General features: G+C 41.2%; 1 protein-coding gene across 1 annotated transcript in view; it reads left to right on the top strand.

The window, feature by feature from the left end:
• The window catches only part of ASIC2 (acid sensing ion channel subunit 2), a 374,271-nt gene extending 356,540 nt beyond the window's left edge, over positions 1-17,731 (top strand). The window contains exons 4-10 of the mRNA XM_056548587.1: positions 126-276; positions 373-429; positions 6,193-6,346; positions 9,425-9,516; positions 11,211-11,290; positions 17,293-17,361; positions 17,476-17,731. Of these exons, the coding sequence (XP_056404562.1) occupies positions 126-276; positions 373-429; positions 6,193-6,346; positions 9,425-9,516; positions 11,211-11,290; positions 17,293-17,361; positions 17,476-17,577 (705 nt within the window). The 3' untranslated portion in view covers positions 17,578-17,731. The remainder of the gene's footprint in view (positions 1-125; positions 277-372; positions 430-6,192; positions 6,347-9,424; positions 9,517-11,210; positions 11,291-17,292; positions 17,362-17,475) is intronic.
• Positions 17,732-20,572: the final 2,841 nt, after the last annotated feature.

The following is a 20,572-nucleotide window of genomic DNA, read 5'->3' as shown; positions in this document are numbered from 1 at the left end:
ATTGTTCATGCTGCTCATTACTTTCTATGTACAGCACTATACTGCAGACAGCAGTTACAAGCAGTACTAATGCTCTCTCTTGTTTGTCTTCTCTGTCCCTTCTATGTCTTGGTCTCCTCTCTCAGCTGTCGTACCTCCCCTCTCCATGGGGTGTTTGTCGATTTTCCGATCTGGGTTCAGACTTTTTCCCAGTATACAGTATTTCAGCATGCAGGATCGACTGTGAAACCAGATACATTGTCGAGAACTGCAACTGCAAAATGGTACACATGCCAGGTAAAGTGGACGCCTACATATGTCATAGTAATGGGTGAAGTAGGGTTTTTTGTTTTTGTGACATGTTTATGATTAAAGATGTCTCTGTGTTTCCAGGTGACGCACCGTTCTGCACACCGGAGCAGTATAAAGAATGTGCAGAGCCGGCCCTGAGTGAGTCATCAACCTCAAAGCAAAACACGAAATATCCGCACCCAAAATACACGCTGCACATTCATACACATACCTCTGGGTATCTGCATTTTTTATGGGATAAAGAAAGTAAGAACTAGGCTGTGTTTGGGTGAATAAATGGCGAGCAAATAATCCAATTCCTTTAGACTTGTGCAGACAAGTTAGACAGATCCACTTGGGCATATATATATATATATATATATATATATATATATATATTAGCTGAGTACTTGGCATTGCCCTGTCTTCTTACCTAAACCTTGGTGGAGAGCAAAAGCAACAATGAAACTCTCATCTTCATATACCAACCTCATATCATGTCCCCCATACACACTATTCCCTCCACCTGCCTACCGGATAGTTGAATCATACTTTTCCATTAAATGGTTTGGGGGCAGGATGTTTATAAGTTCTGGGCATTCTCTTCAGCCAGAGAGTAACACGATCAGATGTACCCATAGTCCCATAAACTTGCACCAAACTTCTGAGGAAAAAAAAAACCACCCTCACATAGGTGGTGGGTTAGGGTTGATTTAACTCTACTATATTTTTAGCTAACAAGTAACATGTGTGCTAAGTTTCCTCAAAATATCTCCAGCCATTTGTAAGTTTTGCTGAAAGATACTTTCACACATTGACTTTTATACAGTACATATAGCTATGACAGCTATGAGGTCAACTAAGGGGAAAACTGTGCAAAATGTTAGTGTGCACAATTTTTACTACATGATTCATCAAATTGTTGTGCTTGGCTCTATTCATGACTGCAACTTAATACAACTTAACGGGTAGACATGATTAATGCTTACACAAGAAAAAAATTTTTTTTTAAAGTTGCAATTTTTTGTACAGCATTCAGATTTATTTTTTATCTTTTGAAAAACGCCGTGATTTTTTTTCTCTAGCAAAATGGGGCTTGTACAAAAACGTTTTATGCTAGTAAAAATAACATGCAAGCCTTGATGAATTCCCCCAAATATTTTTCTCTCTAGCATAATAAGTGCTATATCATGATGCAGAGCAGAGTAATAATCTGTTAGCTGTTCCTAAACTGTAGATAACATGTATTGAAAGAGGCACTCCGGTGGAAAACATTTTTTTTTATCAACTGGTGCCAAAAAGTTAAACAGATTTGAAAATTGTAATAGAAATCTGTGTATTGGCGCTTATAAATAATGGAATAAAACTAAGAACTTTAGTTTATCTAATATAACGTATAGATAGCACTTACTTTAATTGATGGCATAAATTCAAATAATTGCAGTAAAGGGTGTAGCACTCAGTGTTCACCGGACTGTAGATATCGGTACTGCTGACTTGCTGTGAGGTCCTGTCCAGTCTCCTGGTATACTATGGTTTGCTTCCGTAACACCTTCCGCTGTCTGGAGCGGTTACAGGTGATCAGGTGCAGAGATCTCTGAGGAAGGAAAGCGTACTTTCAGAAACGCGTCAGATCCTTTTTGGCCCTATGCAGTAGTGACGTCACTAGCATATCTCGGGTCACGGCTTTAGTGCAGTAACATTGGAGAAGCCAACCGGTGAGACGCTTCCGGCCGGGGCAGATCTCCCGGCAATCGTCTCCCTAGCATTGTGGAACTGCAGCTCTCGTTTAAACCCTGCACCTGATCACCTGTAACCGCTCCAGACAGCGGAAGGTGTTACAGAAGCAAACCATAGTATACCAGGAGACTGGACAGGACCTCACAGCAAGTCAGCAGTACCGATATCTACAGTACAGTGAACACTGTGTACAGTGCTACACCCTTTACTCTCTGCAATTATTTGAATTTATGCCATCAGTTAAAGTAAGTGCTATCTATTATATATTGTATTAGATAAACGAAAGTTCTTAGTTTTATTCCTTTATTTATAAGCGCCGATACACAGATTTCTATTACTGTTAACCCCTTTGTGAGTGGAACTACAGGGATCCACCTTGGTGTATCTAGGCTGCTCAGTTAGCTATCCCAGTTCGCCGGTGCTAAAACTTTTTAAGATTTGTAAATTACTTCTATTAAAAAATCTTAATCCTTCCAGTACTTATCAAATGCTGTTGCTCCACAGGAAGTTGTGTAGTTCTTTTCTGTCTGACCACAGTGCTCTCTGCTGACACCTCTGTCTGTGTCAGAACAGGAGAAAATCCCTATAGCAAACCTCTCCTGCTCTGGACAGTTCCTGCTACAGACAGAGGTATCAGCAGAGAGCATTGTGGTCAGACAGAAAAGAACTACACAACTTCCTCTGAAGTATACAGCAGCTGATAAGTACTGGAAGGATTAATATTTTTAAATAAAAGTAATTTACAAATCTGTTTAACTTTTTGGCACCAGTTGCTTAGAAAAAAATTGTTTTCTACCGGAGTACCCCTTTAGGGTACATTCACACATACAGGATCCTGCGCAGATTTGATGCGCAGGATTTGTAACTGCAGATTAGAAGCTGTGCTCAGTCATTTAGTTTACATTGAAATCTGCAGTAGAAAATCCTGTGCATCAAATCTGCCTAAGCGTGAACGTACCCTTAATATGTATGTCGTACACATGTTACCTAAGTGATGGTTTTCTTCCCGCTGACACAATGCATATCTAATAAAATTCTATGCATAACAGTCTTCACATCTCATCTCACACCCGGCCTGATTATGCGACTCCATCATTAACACCCCCTTCTTCGCTTCATCTCGTCGGCGTTTCTTGCGGTTTCTAAGACTCTTTAATTAGGGTGTAATTGTTTCTGTCTCTATTTTTTTTTACCTCATTTAACCAGTTTCATTATTAGGGCATCTTTTCAATGCAGCTTCACGGAATTTAATTATATCTGATCATTTAATAAAGGAGAAACAAAGAGTTTGACTTCCTGAACCCCCGATCAATAGATTACTTATCTTTCTTCCTTTATCTTCATTCAGACAGATCATAAATTTGCAATCCCAAAATTAGCTCATTTTACATGTACAAAACACTAATGTGATGAGGGATAATGAATGAGCAATATGTCATCTCCATTAGCCCGCCATCCTCATCACTAGGACATGTTGGACTGGTGACCTTGTACGCACAGCCTGCTATTCGTGTATACTGTAGTCTAATATTGAAGTCTCTTTCTGTAGAAGTTTGTTAGGGATATAAATAAGTGCATGTTCCGTCACATTCCTTATTACTAGACTCTTCTCTCCGAGAAGCTTTGCCTTTGGGAGAGTATGCAAAATAACCCCTCCAAAAAGAAGAGACAACCAACTGTAGATAGCTGTTCGGGGGTGATTGCTCATCATTGGTATAGAGTATTGAATGCATATTTTGCATACATTTTTTCCAAGAAGCATTCCTGCATACAAGAACAGGTCTCTTCAATTAAAATTAGAACCTTAGCTTTCCCATTCAATAGTTTTCATTAAGAGTTTTAAAGTACAAGTTAATACAAATAAACATAAAACAAACAAGCAAAACAAATAGACACATAAGATATATCAGATATGTACTTAGCGAATCAATGTCTAGTATACTGAGGAGTCATTTTTTTTCCCTCAATTTTCTTTATTAATTCATTAACCACATTATAGTTAAAATACAGCATTACAAATTACATATTTAAATTTTTTTTAAATGAAATAAATCATTAATTAAAGTAATATAATTAACTACTCCCTTCTTATTATTCCTAACCATTCATGTTTATTTGGGGTATCCGGAGCAATCCATTTTTTAACAATCAAATATCTAAAGCAAAATAATATCCTTCTTTAATTTAAAGGGGTTCTCCGGTGCTTATACATCTTTTCCCCTATCCAAAGGATAGGGGATAAGATGCCTGATCGCGGGAGTCCGGCCGCTGGGGACCCCCGGGATCATGCATGCGGAACCCCGTTTGTAATCAGTCCCCGGAGCGTGTTCGCTACGGGACTGATTACAGGTGACCCCGTGTGATGTCACGCTCCGCCCCTCAATGCAAGCCTACGGGAGGGGAATATGGCATGGTTCTGCATCATATCTGACAGATGTCCACTGTCATTAGCAGCTGATATCGGCTGAGAATGTTGAACATTGGAGATTGCTCTGATGTCTGTTGTTTAACTGGTTAAATGCCGTGATTATTCGTGTTGTCTAGGGGACTGGAAATTCCTGTTGTCTAGGGAACCCATTGCACTCCCTCCACCCCCCCCCCCCCGAATGTAATTGCAGGGTGACAATGGGTTGCTGTGGAAGCCCGGGCCTTTTCTGTGCTCCTTGGCTTCCCTTGCTCTGTAATTGATGGGCAGCCCTTAGCAATTGAGCGCAGATAACATAGAATAATATAATGCAATAGCATATTACACTGATCTATGTAAACCATCTTTTGATACTTTATAATAGGTCCCTATGGGGGGGGGGGGTCAAAAAAAGTGCAGAAAAAAAAGTTAAATTTTTTTAAAAAAATATAACCCCCCCCAATAAAAATGTCAACTCCTGCTTCCCAATTTATAAATAATAAACAATAAACACTTTAAAAAAGACACAAAAATGTACATATTTGGTATCACCGCATGCGTCAACGCAAAAAAAGTTCCAATTTCCAAAATTGCTGATTTTTTGGTCACATCACATCTCCAAAAAATGCAATAACATTTTATCAAAATGCCAGAATTACACACAAAAAAGGTACGGTTAAAAAGTACAGCTCATGGTTCAAAAAACAAACCCTAACACAGGTCTATAGGTGGGAAAATAAAAAATAGGGTTCAGAACATGGCAATTACATTTCTTTTTCAAAGATTGTCTAAAAATTATTCATTAGCCATATAGAGTGATTTTCCCCTCTTTTGTTGTCACTTACATGCATGAAGTAAGGGAATGACATCATCCAGCCATCCACTTTGTCTCTCTCCAAATCCCTCTTTGAAAGAAGCTCCCACCCTCCTGAGAGACACAGACCATGTGGTTTCTGCCCTGCACTGATGAGTCATGCTCTCTTAAGTGCTGAGAACTGGGAGTTGTGTGCAGCCTTAGCCAGTCAGACACTGAACCTCTCTCTGCTGCTCAGAGCAGGAGGGTGGGGGCTTACAGAGCAGAGCTGCAATGATTCCTGGGAGATGTAGGCAAGGAGAGAGAAGGATGCAGTGAATATCAAGCAGACAGAGAAGACAACAGTGGCCACAGGAGCCATGCATATCAGGCAGGATGGTTTACAGGAAAATATCCAGGATGTGTGATGGATTTGGAGCTTAATACAACCATTTACATAGGCCAATAAAAGTCTGTTTCCTGATATAGTATAATTTGCGCAGAAGCGTCTGATGATCTTAAATTTAGAAAAGAAGGAGTAATAAGTGACTTGTACTGGTTTATGATTGTGTATAACAGTGGTCTCAAACTGTGGCCCTCCAGGTGTTGCAAAACTTCAACTCCCAGCAGCCAACAGTGGAGGGCCACAGTTTGAGATCACTGGTGTATAAGAAAATAAAACCTGATCCCTTTAAGACCATGCTGGTTCCACGCCATATGTCAACTTCCCCGCAGCCTACTTTTCTTTTCCCCATAAACTAGTTTGAGACAAATCTACTGCATAATTCAATAAGCTGCGAGTCACCACACAGCAGTGATCCCTGCTCCATCCAACACGCAGCCAGGAACGTTGTCGTGCTCTCATTTTACCATACACGTCTCTTCAATTTGTCCTTTGCATAGATTTTTTTTTTTTTTGCTAACACGCAGAAAATGAAGAGTTGAAAATCAATGTCCATTTATCAACATTTCCCTGTTTTTGAAGGTTTACTTACAGAGAAGGACGGAAGCTACTGTACCTGCACAATGCCCTGCAATCTCACCAGATACAACAAGGAGCTGTCCATGGTGAAAATCCCCAGCAAGACGTCAGCCAAATACTTGGAAAAGAAGTTCAACAAGTCGGAAAAGTACATTTCGTACGTATGGAGCGTAGTAAAGGATAAAGCATCGTGAGGAGCATTAATGAAGATGTATCAGAGGAGCTATCATTCACGAACTATCCTTTCTTGTTGGGTCGTACGTAGCGCATCTGCAGCCTGTTTGACGCTGCGGGTGTACTACTGACCACCCCTAGAGTGTGCCTCCTGCTGTGCCCAATTTGTCTGAGCAGACACACCGTGATCTGTGAGTGGCCGCGCGCATGCGCAGTGTACTCACAGACATCGCGGCCTCTCCCCCTGCTCCCTGAGCTAGGCAGAGGGCAGCTGCAATGTCTGTGAGTACACTGTGCATGTGCCTTCACGATCACTGTGTGTCTGCTCTTGAGACCGATTGCTGCCATGAGCAGACAAACAGGTGTGGTGACCTCGGGGTGTTGCAGTGTAGGTAGCGGGATCTGATGGAATTAACCCGGGGGGCAAGATTTTGTTAACCCTTGGTGTTTGTGACGCCAGGATGTGGTTGTTATGGTATAGGGCACCGCCGACAACCAGCCCAGAAACGTCATGCAATGAATGAAGGTCCACAGCAAGGATTTGAAGCAACTTGAACTTTTACTCAGAATAGGTGGATAACAGTCTTTACAATTAGGCAGTTTCCACAGAGGTAACCTGGACAAAGGGAACCTCTCAGGCTTGCTTGGACTTGTAGTTATTGTGATAATGCAACAGGCCACTGTGCTTCTAGTATTACTTTGGCTGGGTAGTAGTCACTTGATTTGTAGAAGTAGTTTTGACTTACAGTTCAGAAGTGGCTGCTGGTCTTTAGGCTTTGGCCTAGATATGCTGAACTTGACTTGTACAGGACTTATGTTTTCCTTGATTGCCAGGAACTAAGAGAGTGAATATACAGACTACAGCACCTTATATACTAGGGGGCTGGACAAAAGCCCATTGGTAGCTGGTTGCCTGGGGTACCTGTGCCCTTGGAACTCTGGGTATGTCATGTTACTGCAGATCACATGACCAACATTTTATACAGTTTGTACAACTTTATACAGATAAACATTCACAGCAAATGAACATAATAACCCTTCTTGAGGGGACTTAAGGACTGTACAGAACTATGTTCTGTACCGGGATACCACACAGAACTCATGGGCAAAGCAGGAGGCACACTCTAGGGATGGTCAGTAGCGCATCCCCATACATCAAATACGCTGCGGATGCGCTACGTGTGACCCAACCCTAAGTGTACTGTACATATATTAAAGGAAAAGGTCATCCTTATCACCCACACTAAACCCAATACAGTATTGTGTCACTAGGTAAAGTCACAGACAGTGAATATGCAAATTGAGCCGATGGGGCTCCACCTCCAGTGCACAATTCAAAGAATATAGAAACGGATATCTCTAGACCCAAGGTAAGTATTTTAGTCAGTGTCTCCTTGTCAGACTCCTACCGGTATTTACCCACACTATAACCCAGTGTTTTGGGTTTAGTGTGGGTGAACAGGATGACCGTCTCCCTAGAGTTATTCCAGAGATAATAAATAAATTAATTATTCCAAATCTTTTATAAAGTTATTTAACTTTGTAATTCAAGTTTTTTCAACATGTTTTTGTTTCTTTTTTTAACACTACTATATCCAACAGGAGGCGTTATCTGTAGAGAGCTCCCACATGTGCTCTCTGCTGCCCCCTGTCTCAGTGTTGGTTCTGCCACAGCCAAACTTTTGCTTGTCACAGGGCGCAGAGTGACAACAGAGCTTGGGTCACTGATATTTATCAGAAACATTTATATTCCAGGGCTTATACACACACGCAGTGATCCTCCTGCTGCTACCTGCCGATGCACACTGCAAGGGGAGTGTTGTGTATGTATTAGCGCTGAAATATAAATGGATCTGGTAAATATCAGTGACACAAGCTCTGTGACAAGCAAAGGTTTGGCTGTAGCAGAGTTAACACCGTCAGAGGGGGCAGCAGAGGGCACATGTCAGAGCTCTCTGCATACAGAGCTTCCTGTTGGCTACAAAATTGTTGCAAACTAAAATAAATTAAAAAAAATACAAATTTATAGAACTTTATTAAAGCTTTCAAATGATTTTTTATTTTTTTTCCCTCTGGAATACACCTATAACATAAAGCTGAAATATGATTGTCCAGTATTTGGAAAACATGGCTCATCCAAAACCAGCACCACACCTGTCCAACGGCTGGTTCTTCTATTGCAGCTCAGCCCGCTGCTAAAGAACACAATCTGTACTCTTTTTGCAAGAAATCCATTGTGTTTCTTCAATCCAGAATAACCCTTTAGGGTATGTTAACACAGGACACATATGTATTAATATAATTATAGACATACCACATAGATTAGTCAATAACCAGGGGCTTAACCATAGAGGTAGCAGTCGCGCCAGGGCCCTGGTGCCCAAGGGGGTCCCAAAGCACAACTGCCCCATAAGAGACCAGTATTATATTTGGGCCCAAAAGCTACTAGCTATGCCTCTGACAATAACCATATTGATTTAATTACACATACACACTGTCACTTGAGATATTAAGAGATGGCAAACCATAGAGGTATGAGAAGAACATGTCCTATGAAATAACTTAAAAACTTCTGAACAAAAAAAAAATTAAAAAAATGATGTACAGTATAGGCATATGGTTGTACAATAGAATGTGACCATACAATTGTCAATAAACTATGTGCACACATCTTTAAAAATAGTACCTCAATAGTTATTCCCACCAGCTAAAATATTAGCAAAATCTTACTATATAGCAGTAAAGTGGGAAACGTAAGTAGAATAACCAGCTCTATGCAACATAATTATAGCAGTAACATCTCTGTCGCCAAGAATAAGTCAAGACTAATTTGTGGATATTTTTTTTTAAGTAACGCCTACATACAGAGGACAGAAGAGATGATGCTGTAATATACCTGAATGGTTTGCCGATATGTAATTTCCCACCTCTAAAAAAAACCCTAACGCACATTTCGCATTGCGATTGCTTCCTCAGGGATTACTTTTGGAGAACAGGATATTAGTTTGGACGAAAAATGACATCTGTGGCGATTCAGTTGCTTGTGTTTCTCTTTTAACAGGGAGAATATACTTGTCCTGGATGTGTTCTTCGAAGCTCTGAACTATGAAACCATAGAGCAGAGGAAAGCATACGAGGTGGCCGGGCTCCTTGGTGAGTTAATTCTGTACATGGAATTACCACAATCCTATCAAAATGATAAGCACCTGGACACAGACTCAGTGACTAGAGAAGAACATGTAAATAAAAATTTACATTTTAGCCCTGGATATGCAGGTAGGGTAGGTTATATATAGACATTTAAGTGGTATCTTATTGTATAGAAGGATGATGATGGACACACATTTACCCAATGACAAATTCCCTGGTTATCCAAAGATATTACATTTCATTTTAGACCCTCCAAAAACCACCACCATGCTTACACAATATTTAAATTTCCATGTTCTGCCATCAACCAGGAAAAATTTAAAAAATATGTTACTATCCCTGAGAGAGTAATCCTCCGCACTGCTCTCCTCCAAAATTCCCAATATGAACAGACCAATTGACTTGGCGGTGCTCTCTGTATATAACAAGTGCATAAGCAAAATCCTCCACAAGAAATGAATAACAGGGCACTCACCGTTAACTTTTAACTTCAATCTTCTTTATTCATGCTGAAAGCAAATACTCACATACAGTGCAGGACAGGATTGAACAAACATAGACAAAGGGCCCGATTAGCATCTCTTTGTCTATGTTCGTTCAACCCTGTCCTGTGCTGTATGTGAGTACGGTTTGTTCTTCAACATAAATAAAGAAGATTGAAGTTAAAAGTTACCGGTGAGTGTCCTTTTTATTCATTTCTGATGGAGGATTTTGTAAAAAATGTTGCTATCCTTTTATTTCTTATTCAGAGGGAACTTACAATGTGTGTTTTGCTCAGATTCCAGATTATATTTTGCGCAGAAAACTTACACTTAGGGCCCATTTACACTTAGGGCCCATTTACACGGCAGCATTTCCTCACTAAACTTCCCATACTTCTCCATGCAATAAACATGGCACAGAAGTAACTTGAAGCAGTCCTGACAAGGATCATTTTCTGCTTCATGAATTGACATGTCCATTCTTGAATTGGAGGTCAAACTACATCAACAAATGTGGGTGGTGCCCTAAAGCAGGCATCTATCAGTAAGTACAAAAAGGGGTGCACGCCTGATTAACACTTAACCTTTACTAATAAAGCTAAATTCTAATAATAACCCCACAGACATCGTCAGAACGTAACAAAGGGATTGAAATAAATGCTACAACCTAGCAATTATAATCAATAGCACAGCTTAAAGGGGTACTCCGCCACTAGATAGGGGATAAGATGTCTTATTGCAGGGCTCCCGACACTGGGCCTCCTGCGATCTTCGCGCAGCACCCGCTGGGTTCCGGTGGCAGTGATCATGACATTATGCGTGGCCCCTTTTTATGTCATGCCACGCCCCTCCATGCATGTCTATGGGAGGGGGCGTGACGACTGTCACGCCCCCTCCCATAGACCTGCATGGAGGGGGATTGACGTGATGTCACAACCACTGCAGCTGGAACCGTGCTCTGCTGGGACCCCCGTGATCAGACATCTTATGCCCTATCCTTTGGATAGGGGATAAGGTGTCTAGCAGCGGAGTACCACTTTAAGGTGAATACGGGGAGAAACCAGTGCCCAGAATAAAAACGATTAAGGTTCTCACCTATTCCTGAAGCTTGGTCATCTCAAGGGTAACAGTAGTGTTGATGCCAGACGGGACATCATCCAGCACAGAAAACAAAGAAAATGAAATAATTATCATTATGACCCATTTTCCCTGCAGGTGACATTGGGGGTCAGATGGGACTGTTCATAGGTGCCAGTATTCTGACTATCCTGGAACTATTTGACTACATTTATGAGGTGAGTAACACAATCTAAGGGGTACCTTCTCTGCCTTTTCATATATATTTGCCTTTTCTCCTCAATATAGGGTGGTGTTCTCACTGTTAGGTTATATTTACACGGCACAATGTCTGTGCAGAATTCCGACGGAATATTCCACATGGACATTCCGCTGTAGCAAAGTCCCATTGATTTCACTGATTGATGCACTCAGCAGAATTTCCAGATTCCTGTGTCCGCATAAAGAATAGAATTGTCTGTTTTTACTGTGGATTCCGCCAGTCTATAAAATGGCGCATTGTGGAGTGGTCCTAGCGCCAACTGGATGATTAAAAAGTGCGAAATGTTCGCCCGGGCGGACATTCCACACATTTTTGGCCGTGTGAACATGGCCTTAGGAGATCTCAAGTTATCCCTCTCTATTTTCAGGCCAATTTAAAATCCTGTTTTATTCTTTGACCTTCCCTTTGTATGCTATAAATTGCGTGAAACAGCGTGTAATCTGTAGACACATTCACAGGACACTGGCGGGAAACTGTATTAAAAATAGTACATAAAAGTATTACTGTCGAGCCAGTTCTCATGTGATCATCCAAAGGTAAGGCTAGGTTCACATTGACGTTGTCTTCCGTCCCATTCAGGGGCCGTTCAGCTATTTTTTTAATTTTCTTGAGTAGAATGGGGCCTGAAACTGGTCGGAACACAACAGACACTGACGGGTCCCGACGGACCCCTTTCACTTGAATGTGGTCCGTCAGGGATTCAGTAGTTTAGCGGAGAATAAAAATAGCGCATGCATATTTTTTCCCCCCTGCACTCACGTCATTTTGACATAATTGCCGATGGAACCCCGAATACCCGAGTCCAACAGCAATGTGAACAAGACATAAGGGGCAACATGAGAATTAGTATGCACTCCCACAATAAAACCCCAAAAGGAACAAGGCAGGTTTACCTATCACATAGCAGAGCACACAGATGACGAACATTACCGCATTCACCAGCGAGGCAATGATGACATTAACAACAAAATAAACATCATTTAGGTAAATTACGTATTTAGACAGGTGTGAAATCTAGACACGTATTCCAATGAAGGCAAAATCATCAGTCGTCTCCACGGGGTCCCGACAGGTGACGTTCCCATCATTCTGCTTTATCAGCACAGTATGGTGCCCGGTGCCCCCATCATTGTGATACTGTATGATAACAGGCACTGCCATTACTCCATGAACAAGTTAATCTGCACATATTAGAATAAAATTTGCAAAATGCATTTGGAGAGACTGTAGTGGAGGATTAACATCAATGCTATGAAATCCCGTACTGCATTCTCCTGCTCTGCACCTACCAGCCGCGACCATTCCTATGCCCTATGTTATTGCATAGATATTACAAGTCACTATGCTGCCTTACAGCAAGTGAACAGGAATTACAGCAATTGTGTGTCATTACATCCGGTAATGTGCCCTGGTAATGGCTTGGAGAGTATGATGCAGAGGATATGAATGCTGTAAAAGGGACTAGTCTTCCAGCAGAGCCCACTCCTGTGAAATCATGCGACACTTGCGATTTGCATTTGTCCCTGAAGACCCAGAAGGTCTGGGAGAGAAAAGAGCGATGGAAGGTGCTAGACAAAAATGACACCATGTGCCAGCTCAAATCTCTCTTCACAATGCCCCACTTTGTCAAAAGGGGACATTTAACAATAGATTTGCACATTTCAGTCCTCCATGAAGCCTTGACATTTTATTTCAACTAGCTGAGAAAGACATAAGAGTATACTAAGTACAAGTATAGCCATTCAATGACAGGACACTGATCCTCTAGTAGCTAAACCCATTACTGGGATACAGCAGGACAGTGGGTGTCACAACCAGGAGGTGTCACTATGTCTGAAATTAGTGACTCTTTTGTTGAATTAAGACAATTGTTTCAATAGGCACTGTCACTTGAAAACACTTTGCAAAGATCAATAGTACAAGCGAATATTTGAAACTTTGTAATATATCTTATTAGACAAAAAATTCACACCACATTTAGGGTGTACAGCAGCCAGATCCAGAAGAATTTTAAAACCGGTAGCCACCGTATCTCTGCTTGATGGTACCTTATTCCATGGGGTTCTGGCATACGGCACCGTCCAGCAGGGATAAGGCAGCAATCGGGTTTCAAATTCTTCCACCGGATCCGGCTGCCATATACCCCAAACGTAGTGTGAATGCAGCTTTAGGGTAGGGTCACACGCAAAGGATCTGCAGTGTGTTTTTAAGCTGCAGATCTGGCGATGACCGACCCTATAGTGTGCCTCCTGCTGTGCCTTCAATCCGCCACTACGAGTAGACACACAGGGACTTGCGAGTTGCCACGTGCTGTGTAGTTTACTCAGACATCGCGGCTGCTCTCGGCCTAGCTCAGGGAGCAGGGGGAGTGACACGGTGCCACGAGGAGGCACTGCAGGAGGCACACTCCTCCTCCATTGGTGGATCCGCAGCGTAAAATACGCCGTGGATCCATTAAGTGTGACCGAACCATTATACTGAATAGTCACTTGAAATAACACGTATACTTTAAACAAGTATATTAGGTTTTTAAGAGTTGGTCACACTGAAGAAGCTAGAGTCTTGAGACCAAAGTAAAAATGGAGTTTCCAAAATGTAAAGATAGGATAGGAAAGATTTTAAAATATTTCAAATATTCATGGGCCAATGCAACCAAGCTAACCAAGCCAAATAACTATACTGATGCCATGCTATACAATACAAAATTAAGGAACTACAGAAGACAATTGCCCTTTCCCAAAGGTATATATGGTAAGGTGCTTATAATAAAGAACATTAGCCCAATAATAAAACATTTAACCACTAAAGGACAATTGTGTAAATGTATGTCATGGTACCATGACATATATTTACGTTATTAACATTAAGTGAGCGCAGGAGCTTCTATCAGCAGTTGAGACCTCGCTGCTAATGGTCGACATCAGCAATTCCTTTAGATGCCATGATCAAGACTGGTCACAGACCCCAAAGAAGTGGCGGTCCTTGTGAGACTCATCAGACCACCCAGAATGCGATTGCAGAGGTCCAATGAGTCAAGATGGCGGCCAGAGCTCTCCTCACCTGCTTCACGGCAGGTTCTAGAGATCTGCGGTAGACTATACAAGAAGATTGCCAATTGTACTGGTTGATGCTGAGCCAATGCACAGCACTGAACAGTAATAGCAATAAATAGATAGCTATAAATAGTCCCCTGTGGGGACTTAAAGACACTTAAAGTTTTCAAAAATGTGAATGAGATCCAAAAGAATGAAACAAAAATAACAAACATATTTGGTATCACAGCATGTGAAAATGTCCAAGCTATTAAAATATAATGTTAATGATCCCATATGGTGAACGGCGTGAACATAAAAAATATTGTTCATTTTTGGTCACATCTCAGAAAAATATTGAATAAAAAGTGATCAAAAAGTCTTATATACGCAAAAGTGGTACCAATAAAAATTGCAGACAACAATGCCAAAAAGGAGCCCTTACGCAGCCCCGTATATAGAAAAAGTTATAGAGGTCAGAATAAGGCAATTGTTCTCATGACTAGGGGATCGCACAGCTCCACTGTGGTACCAACCAATAACCCCAACCCCATTACCCCTGATAGAGCCAACGACTTGCCATAAGGTGTAAGGGCAACAGCAGACCCACTTTATTAGATAACAATAATAACAACAATGATACCATATAAAAACTCTTATAAATTACCATTTAAAACTTACAAAGTGCATTAACATTGTAACAAATCTTTAGCAAGAATGGGACTCTTTCCATGCAGACTCCGCAGAAAGAATAGACATTTCTATTCTTTCTGCAGATACTGGAATTTGAATTCTACAGCACAGAAGAATTCCTTTGATATATATGGGATTCTGCTGCTGCGGAATCTCTGTGCGGAATTCTAATGCAGAATTTCACACAGAAATTCCCTATTGTGAACATAGCCTTAAAGCAAGCCTTAAAACAGGGACTTTCTAAGCCTGACAACCCATCAAGAGGACATCATTTTTTTTTCTTGTTCAGGTCTGTTCAGGTAGAAATAAAAAATAAAATCATAAATTCATGGTTGCAATGCAAAATCTGCCTCAACGAACAAGGGATGTGGCTTCACTAAAAGTAGTGTGGCTTAGATTGTGCCAAAATGTTGGCAAAGCTAAGTTTTGGTATACAGTAAATTATCAGTTGATTTACAAATCAAGAACCACTGTGATAAATTTGGTGCATTTTTAAGGAATGTTCACATTACAGTTTGACGAGGAGTTTAGGTTATATGTCAGTATCCTGTCAAAAAAGGGATGTTAATGTAAACCGGGGCACATTGTTGGCGGGTCCATTGAGTTAAGGGGACTGAATATAGTCAACTAGTGACTACCTTCAGTCTATTTCCTGCAGATATTTGTTTAGTTTGTGAGACTCAACAGCTTGGTCTGCTGAGTTTCCTAGTCCTGCAAAGTAATTGTTTACGTAATTGTGTGCAATGGACTGAACATAGTCACTTGTTGTCAGGGGAGTTGTAGTTTTGCAGCTGCAGCTTGGAGAAGAACACTGCATTAAGGAATGAATGCATATTGGATCTAATAGAAATATGGTGTTAAAAGGTGGAGATTCACGTAAGGAATTAAGAGCAGTCATCACTCCCTTAAGAAGAGACATGGTGTACTATAAATATGCCGTCTGCAGCAACTTAAACAGTAATTCCATTTTCATTCACCATTAATGTCCATAATCTTTGTAAGATGAAACTCAGCATTTTTTGAGCAGTAACGTAACAATCCAAGACGCTCAAGCACTTTTCTGCTCACTTGATTTAGGCCTCAGGGTAAAGTCTCTTAAGGAAATGCTGAATAAGGAAGAGATTCATGGCTCACTGATGTCAATGTGAGAGTCTTACCTCTGTTCTGTATGGGAAAGGGATACAGTATTTACCTCAGAGAGCATCCATAGGTGTCAAAGTGATGTCCATGAGACAATTTCTCATAGGTATTTTCTTAATTTTGAAATGTATGGTATAGCTACAAGAGGTGGGATGCCCACCTGTTGGCAGAAATAGAGTCCTGTCCCCTGGAGAAGACAAAATTGAGAGATGGCGTGCAGGACTATAAAAAAGCCATAAATGTCTAAAGTGGGAACACTAAGTCTATGTTCACACTTTTGAATTTCCCTGTGGCATTCTGCATGGAAATTCTGCTGTACTAGAGTCCTGTTGAATTGAATTCCTGTTCCTTTTTTCCGTGCACTCTGCACGGAATGCATAGTTGTCTGAGACGGCGGATTACACAATCTCCGGAATGTCCGCGCGGAGATTTTCCATGCGGACATTCCCGAAATGTGAACATAACTTTAAAGGGGTTAATAGCGATGGCACATCTATAGGATATGCCATTTATGATCGGTGACGATCCTCTGAGGTCGCTGCTTCTGAGAATGAAGGGGCACAGTATCAGTACTGTCACCTCCTTCATTCTTTTTCTGTATAGTAACATCCCAGCCGCCTGCATTGTTGGTAATTGCAGTCATCCCTATTCACTTTCTTACACAGGGGGTGGCTGGGAGTGAATACCTGCACAGGGCTATTTTATTTAATATCCCTTCCACTGGATTTCTGACCATTACTGCCATTACCATTAATACATAGGCTGGTGGGACTGCGCAGGATTTCGCGGGACCCACTATATGTTCTGTGACCGCCTACTACAATCTTATTAACGCCCACAATTTTTTTGGGGGGGGTCCTGCAGGTCCCAATCTCTTATTCTGGTGACAGGTTGGAGCCATGAGATCAGATCCCCACTGATTGTAAAGTGATAGCAAACCCTAGTGATATGCCATCGCTTAACCTCAATATTAAACAACAGAATAAAGAATGTGAACCCATGACAGTGATGAATAACATGTCCCTATCCCTGTGATATGTGAATAAATGCAGCTATAGCATTCATAACTATCTCACCTATGTGTTTTTCTCAGCTGATAAAAGAGAAGCTGTTAGATCTCCTGGGCAGAGACAATGAGGAAGGAAGACACACTGAGGATCTGGTGAGTTCCTTCTCTGTTAAATACATATTGGGTGTCAACGGGAGGGTGATAGGTGCAAGACCATACCTGAACCCCCCAGTCTCCAGTGACAATGTGTGTTTGCTTTTCATCCAGAGTACCTGTGACAACATGCCAAACCATTCAGAAACCATTAGCCACACTGTGACGGTGCCACTGCAGGCTACGCTGGGGACACTGGAAGAAATTGCCTGCTGACGCCTTGAAAACATTCTCTTTATTTTGTGCCAAAATTATAGTGGACACAGCATGGTGTGTGGAGAGGGATCCCACAAAGGATCCTGGGAGAAAGGAGAGGAGACTGAGAGAAATCTGTATACTGCCAACTGTACACAGCCCTGCATGCCTGCAGTGTATATGGCACTGATCCTCACAGACACACAATGCACACACATTGCGCTACATCCAGCTCCGTGTGCAAAGCGGGTTCAACAAGGGTTTTTTATATAAAACAAAAAAGAAAATGAGAAAATAAAAATTCATACAATGGCAAAAATGTTTGTGTTAACTTTGGTGTGGAGGAGAGGATTGGGTTAACATTTTAGGAAATGCAACATCGACCATATATTAAGCAGAATAGTATAATAAAATTGTAGCCTGTGTTAAAGGGGTCGTGCAAGTCAGACGAGATGATTTCAAAGACAACCATCCAGAGCAGAGCACCGTCTCCTCATACTTGTCAGACCTAGAACCTACTTGTCTAACCTAGAACCCTACTGTGTTTATCCAGCAGAAAACAAAAAACCTTTATGAGGAAAATGACAATCAGAATAAATCCCTGGTTCAATGTCTCCTATCCAGGACTTGTGACATTGCCCCACTAAATAAAGGGGTTACCCCAAGACTGGCAACCACACAATAACAGAAGTTTATTGATTCCAAACTGAATGGAGCGACATGGTGACTGCTCGATCACTGCTCTTTCCTTCTCTAGGAAACCTGCAAACATTGGAAAGCACTAAACATGGATATGTTCGGAAGTCTCACAGCCTGTGAATGGGGTGATGGCTGAGCATGAGCTCCATTTACTTAGGGGAAAATTTACCTTTGATCTTGTCATCATTGGGGGTCCTAGCAATCAGATGGGACCCATGGATAGGTGATAACTTTAAATCTTGGGAGCATAACGTAGTAACACAGTTCCATATATAGATTAGTGTTGAGCAGCATAGGCCATATTCGAATTTGCAATATTTCGCGAATATATGGACGAATATTCGTCATATATTCGCTAAATTCGCATATTCGTAATATTCACGTTATATTTTCGCATATGCGAAAATTAGCATATGCTAAAATTAGCATAAACAAAAACTTGCATGTGCAAAAATTAGCATATGTGAAAATTTGCATAAGCGAAAATTTGCATATGCAAAAATTTGCATTTGCAAATTTTCCCATATGCGAAAATTCGTACGCCAGTCTTGCACAGTAGTATTAGAGCCTTCTTTAGACCACACAAGCTGGAAGCAGAGAGGGATGATCACTGTGATGTGTACTGTGAAAAAAAAAACAATATTCGTAATTACGAATATATAGTGCTATATTCGCAAATATTCACGAATATGCGATATTCGCATTGCAAATATTCGCGAGCAACACTAATATAGATAGAAAGAAGACAATCCTCTACCCTTGGGAATGGCTGCTCATGAATATCCAGTACTACCAAGAATGTACTCCCATTGACTGGACTGTACCTTTGTGTCTAGTGTCCTAGATAAAAACAAAGCATTTAGGTCATCAGCTGCATGCACAGATTTAACCCCTTAACGACGCAGGACGTATATTTACGTCCTGCGCCGGCTCCCGCGATATGAAGCGGGATCGCGCCGCGATCCCGCATCATATCGCGTCGGTCCCGGCGCTAATCAACGGCCGGGACCCGCGGCTAATACCACACATCGCCGATCGCGGCGATGTGCGGTATTAACCCTTTAGAAGCGGCGGTCAAAGCTGACCGCCGCTTCTAAAGTGAAAGTGACCCGGCTGCTCAGTCGGGCTGTTCGGGACCGCCGCGGTGAAATCGCGGCGTCCCGAACAGCTGATCGGACACCGGGAGGGCTCTTACCTGCCTCCTCGGTGTCCGATCGACGAATGACTGCTCCGTGCCTGAGATCCAGGCAGGAGCAGTCAAGCGCCGATAATGCTGATCACAGGCGTGTTAATGCACGCCAGTGATCAGCATTAGAGATCAGTGTGTGCAGTGTTATAGGTCCCTATGGGACCTATAACACTGCAAAAAAAATGTTAAAAAAAAGTGTTAATAAAGGTCATTTAACCCCTTCCCTAATAAAAGTTTGAATCACCCCCCTTTTCCCATAAAAAAAATAAAACAGTGTAAAAAAAATAAAAAATAAACATATGTGGTATCGCCGCGTGCGTAAATGTCCGAACTATAAAAATATATCATTAATTAAGCCGTACGGTCAATGGCGTACGCGCAAAAAAATTCCAAAGTCCAAAAAAGCGTATTTTGGTCACTTTTTATATCATTAAAAAATGAATAAAAAGTGATCAAAAAGTCTGATCAAAACAAAAATCATACCGATAAAAACTTCAGATCACGGCGCAAAAAATGAGTCCTCATACCACCCCATACGTGGAAAAATAAAAAAGTTATAGGGGTCAGAAGATGACATTTTTAAACGTATAAATTTTCCTGCATGTAGTTATGATTTTTTTCCAGAAGTGCGACAAAATCAAACCTATATAAGTAGGGTATCATTTTAACCGTATGGACCTACAGAATAATGATAAGGTGTAATTTTTACCGAAATATGCACTGCGTAGAAACGAAAGCCCCCAAAAGTTACAAAATGGCGTTTTTTTTTCGATTTTGTCGCACAATGATTTTTTTTTCCGTTTCGCTGTGCATTTTTGGGTAAAATGACTAATGTCACTGCAAAGTAGAATTGGCGACGCAAAAAATAAGCCATAATATGGATTTTTAGGTGGAAAATTGAAAGGGTTATGATTTTTAAAAGGTAAGGAGGAAAAAACGAAAGTGCAAAAACGGAAAAACCCTGAGTCCTTAAGGGGTTAAAGAGAATTTGACAGCTAGTTCAACTGCACTAAACCTAGTATACTGTGTTATAGTGCGGGTGAATATCTGTAAAATGAGGGGTTACTCACTGAAATTTGTTGGCTAGTTGCTGTATTATGCTTGGAAATAATCTTATTCCTAATGCCC

Source organism: Hyla sarda, chromosome 12, assembly GCF_029499605.1.
Source record: "Hyla sarda isolate aHylSar1 chromosome 12, aHylSar1.hap1, whole genome shotgun sequence".
In the NCBI taxonomy this organism is placed as follows: domain Eukaryota; kingdom Metazoa; phylum Chordata; class Amphibia; order Anura; family Hylidae; genus Hyla; species Hyla sarda.
Note: the sequence above shows the minus strand (reverse complement) of the source record. Positions and strands in the feature narration are given on the sequence as shown.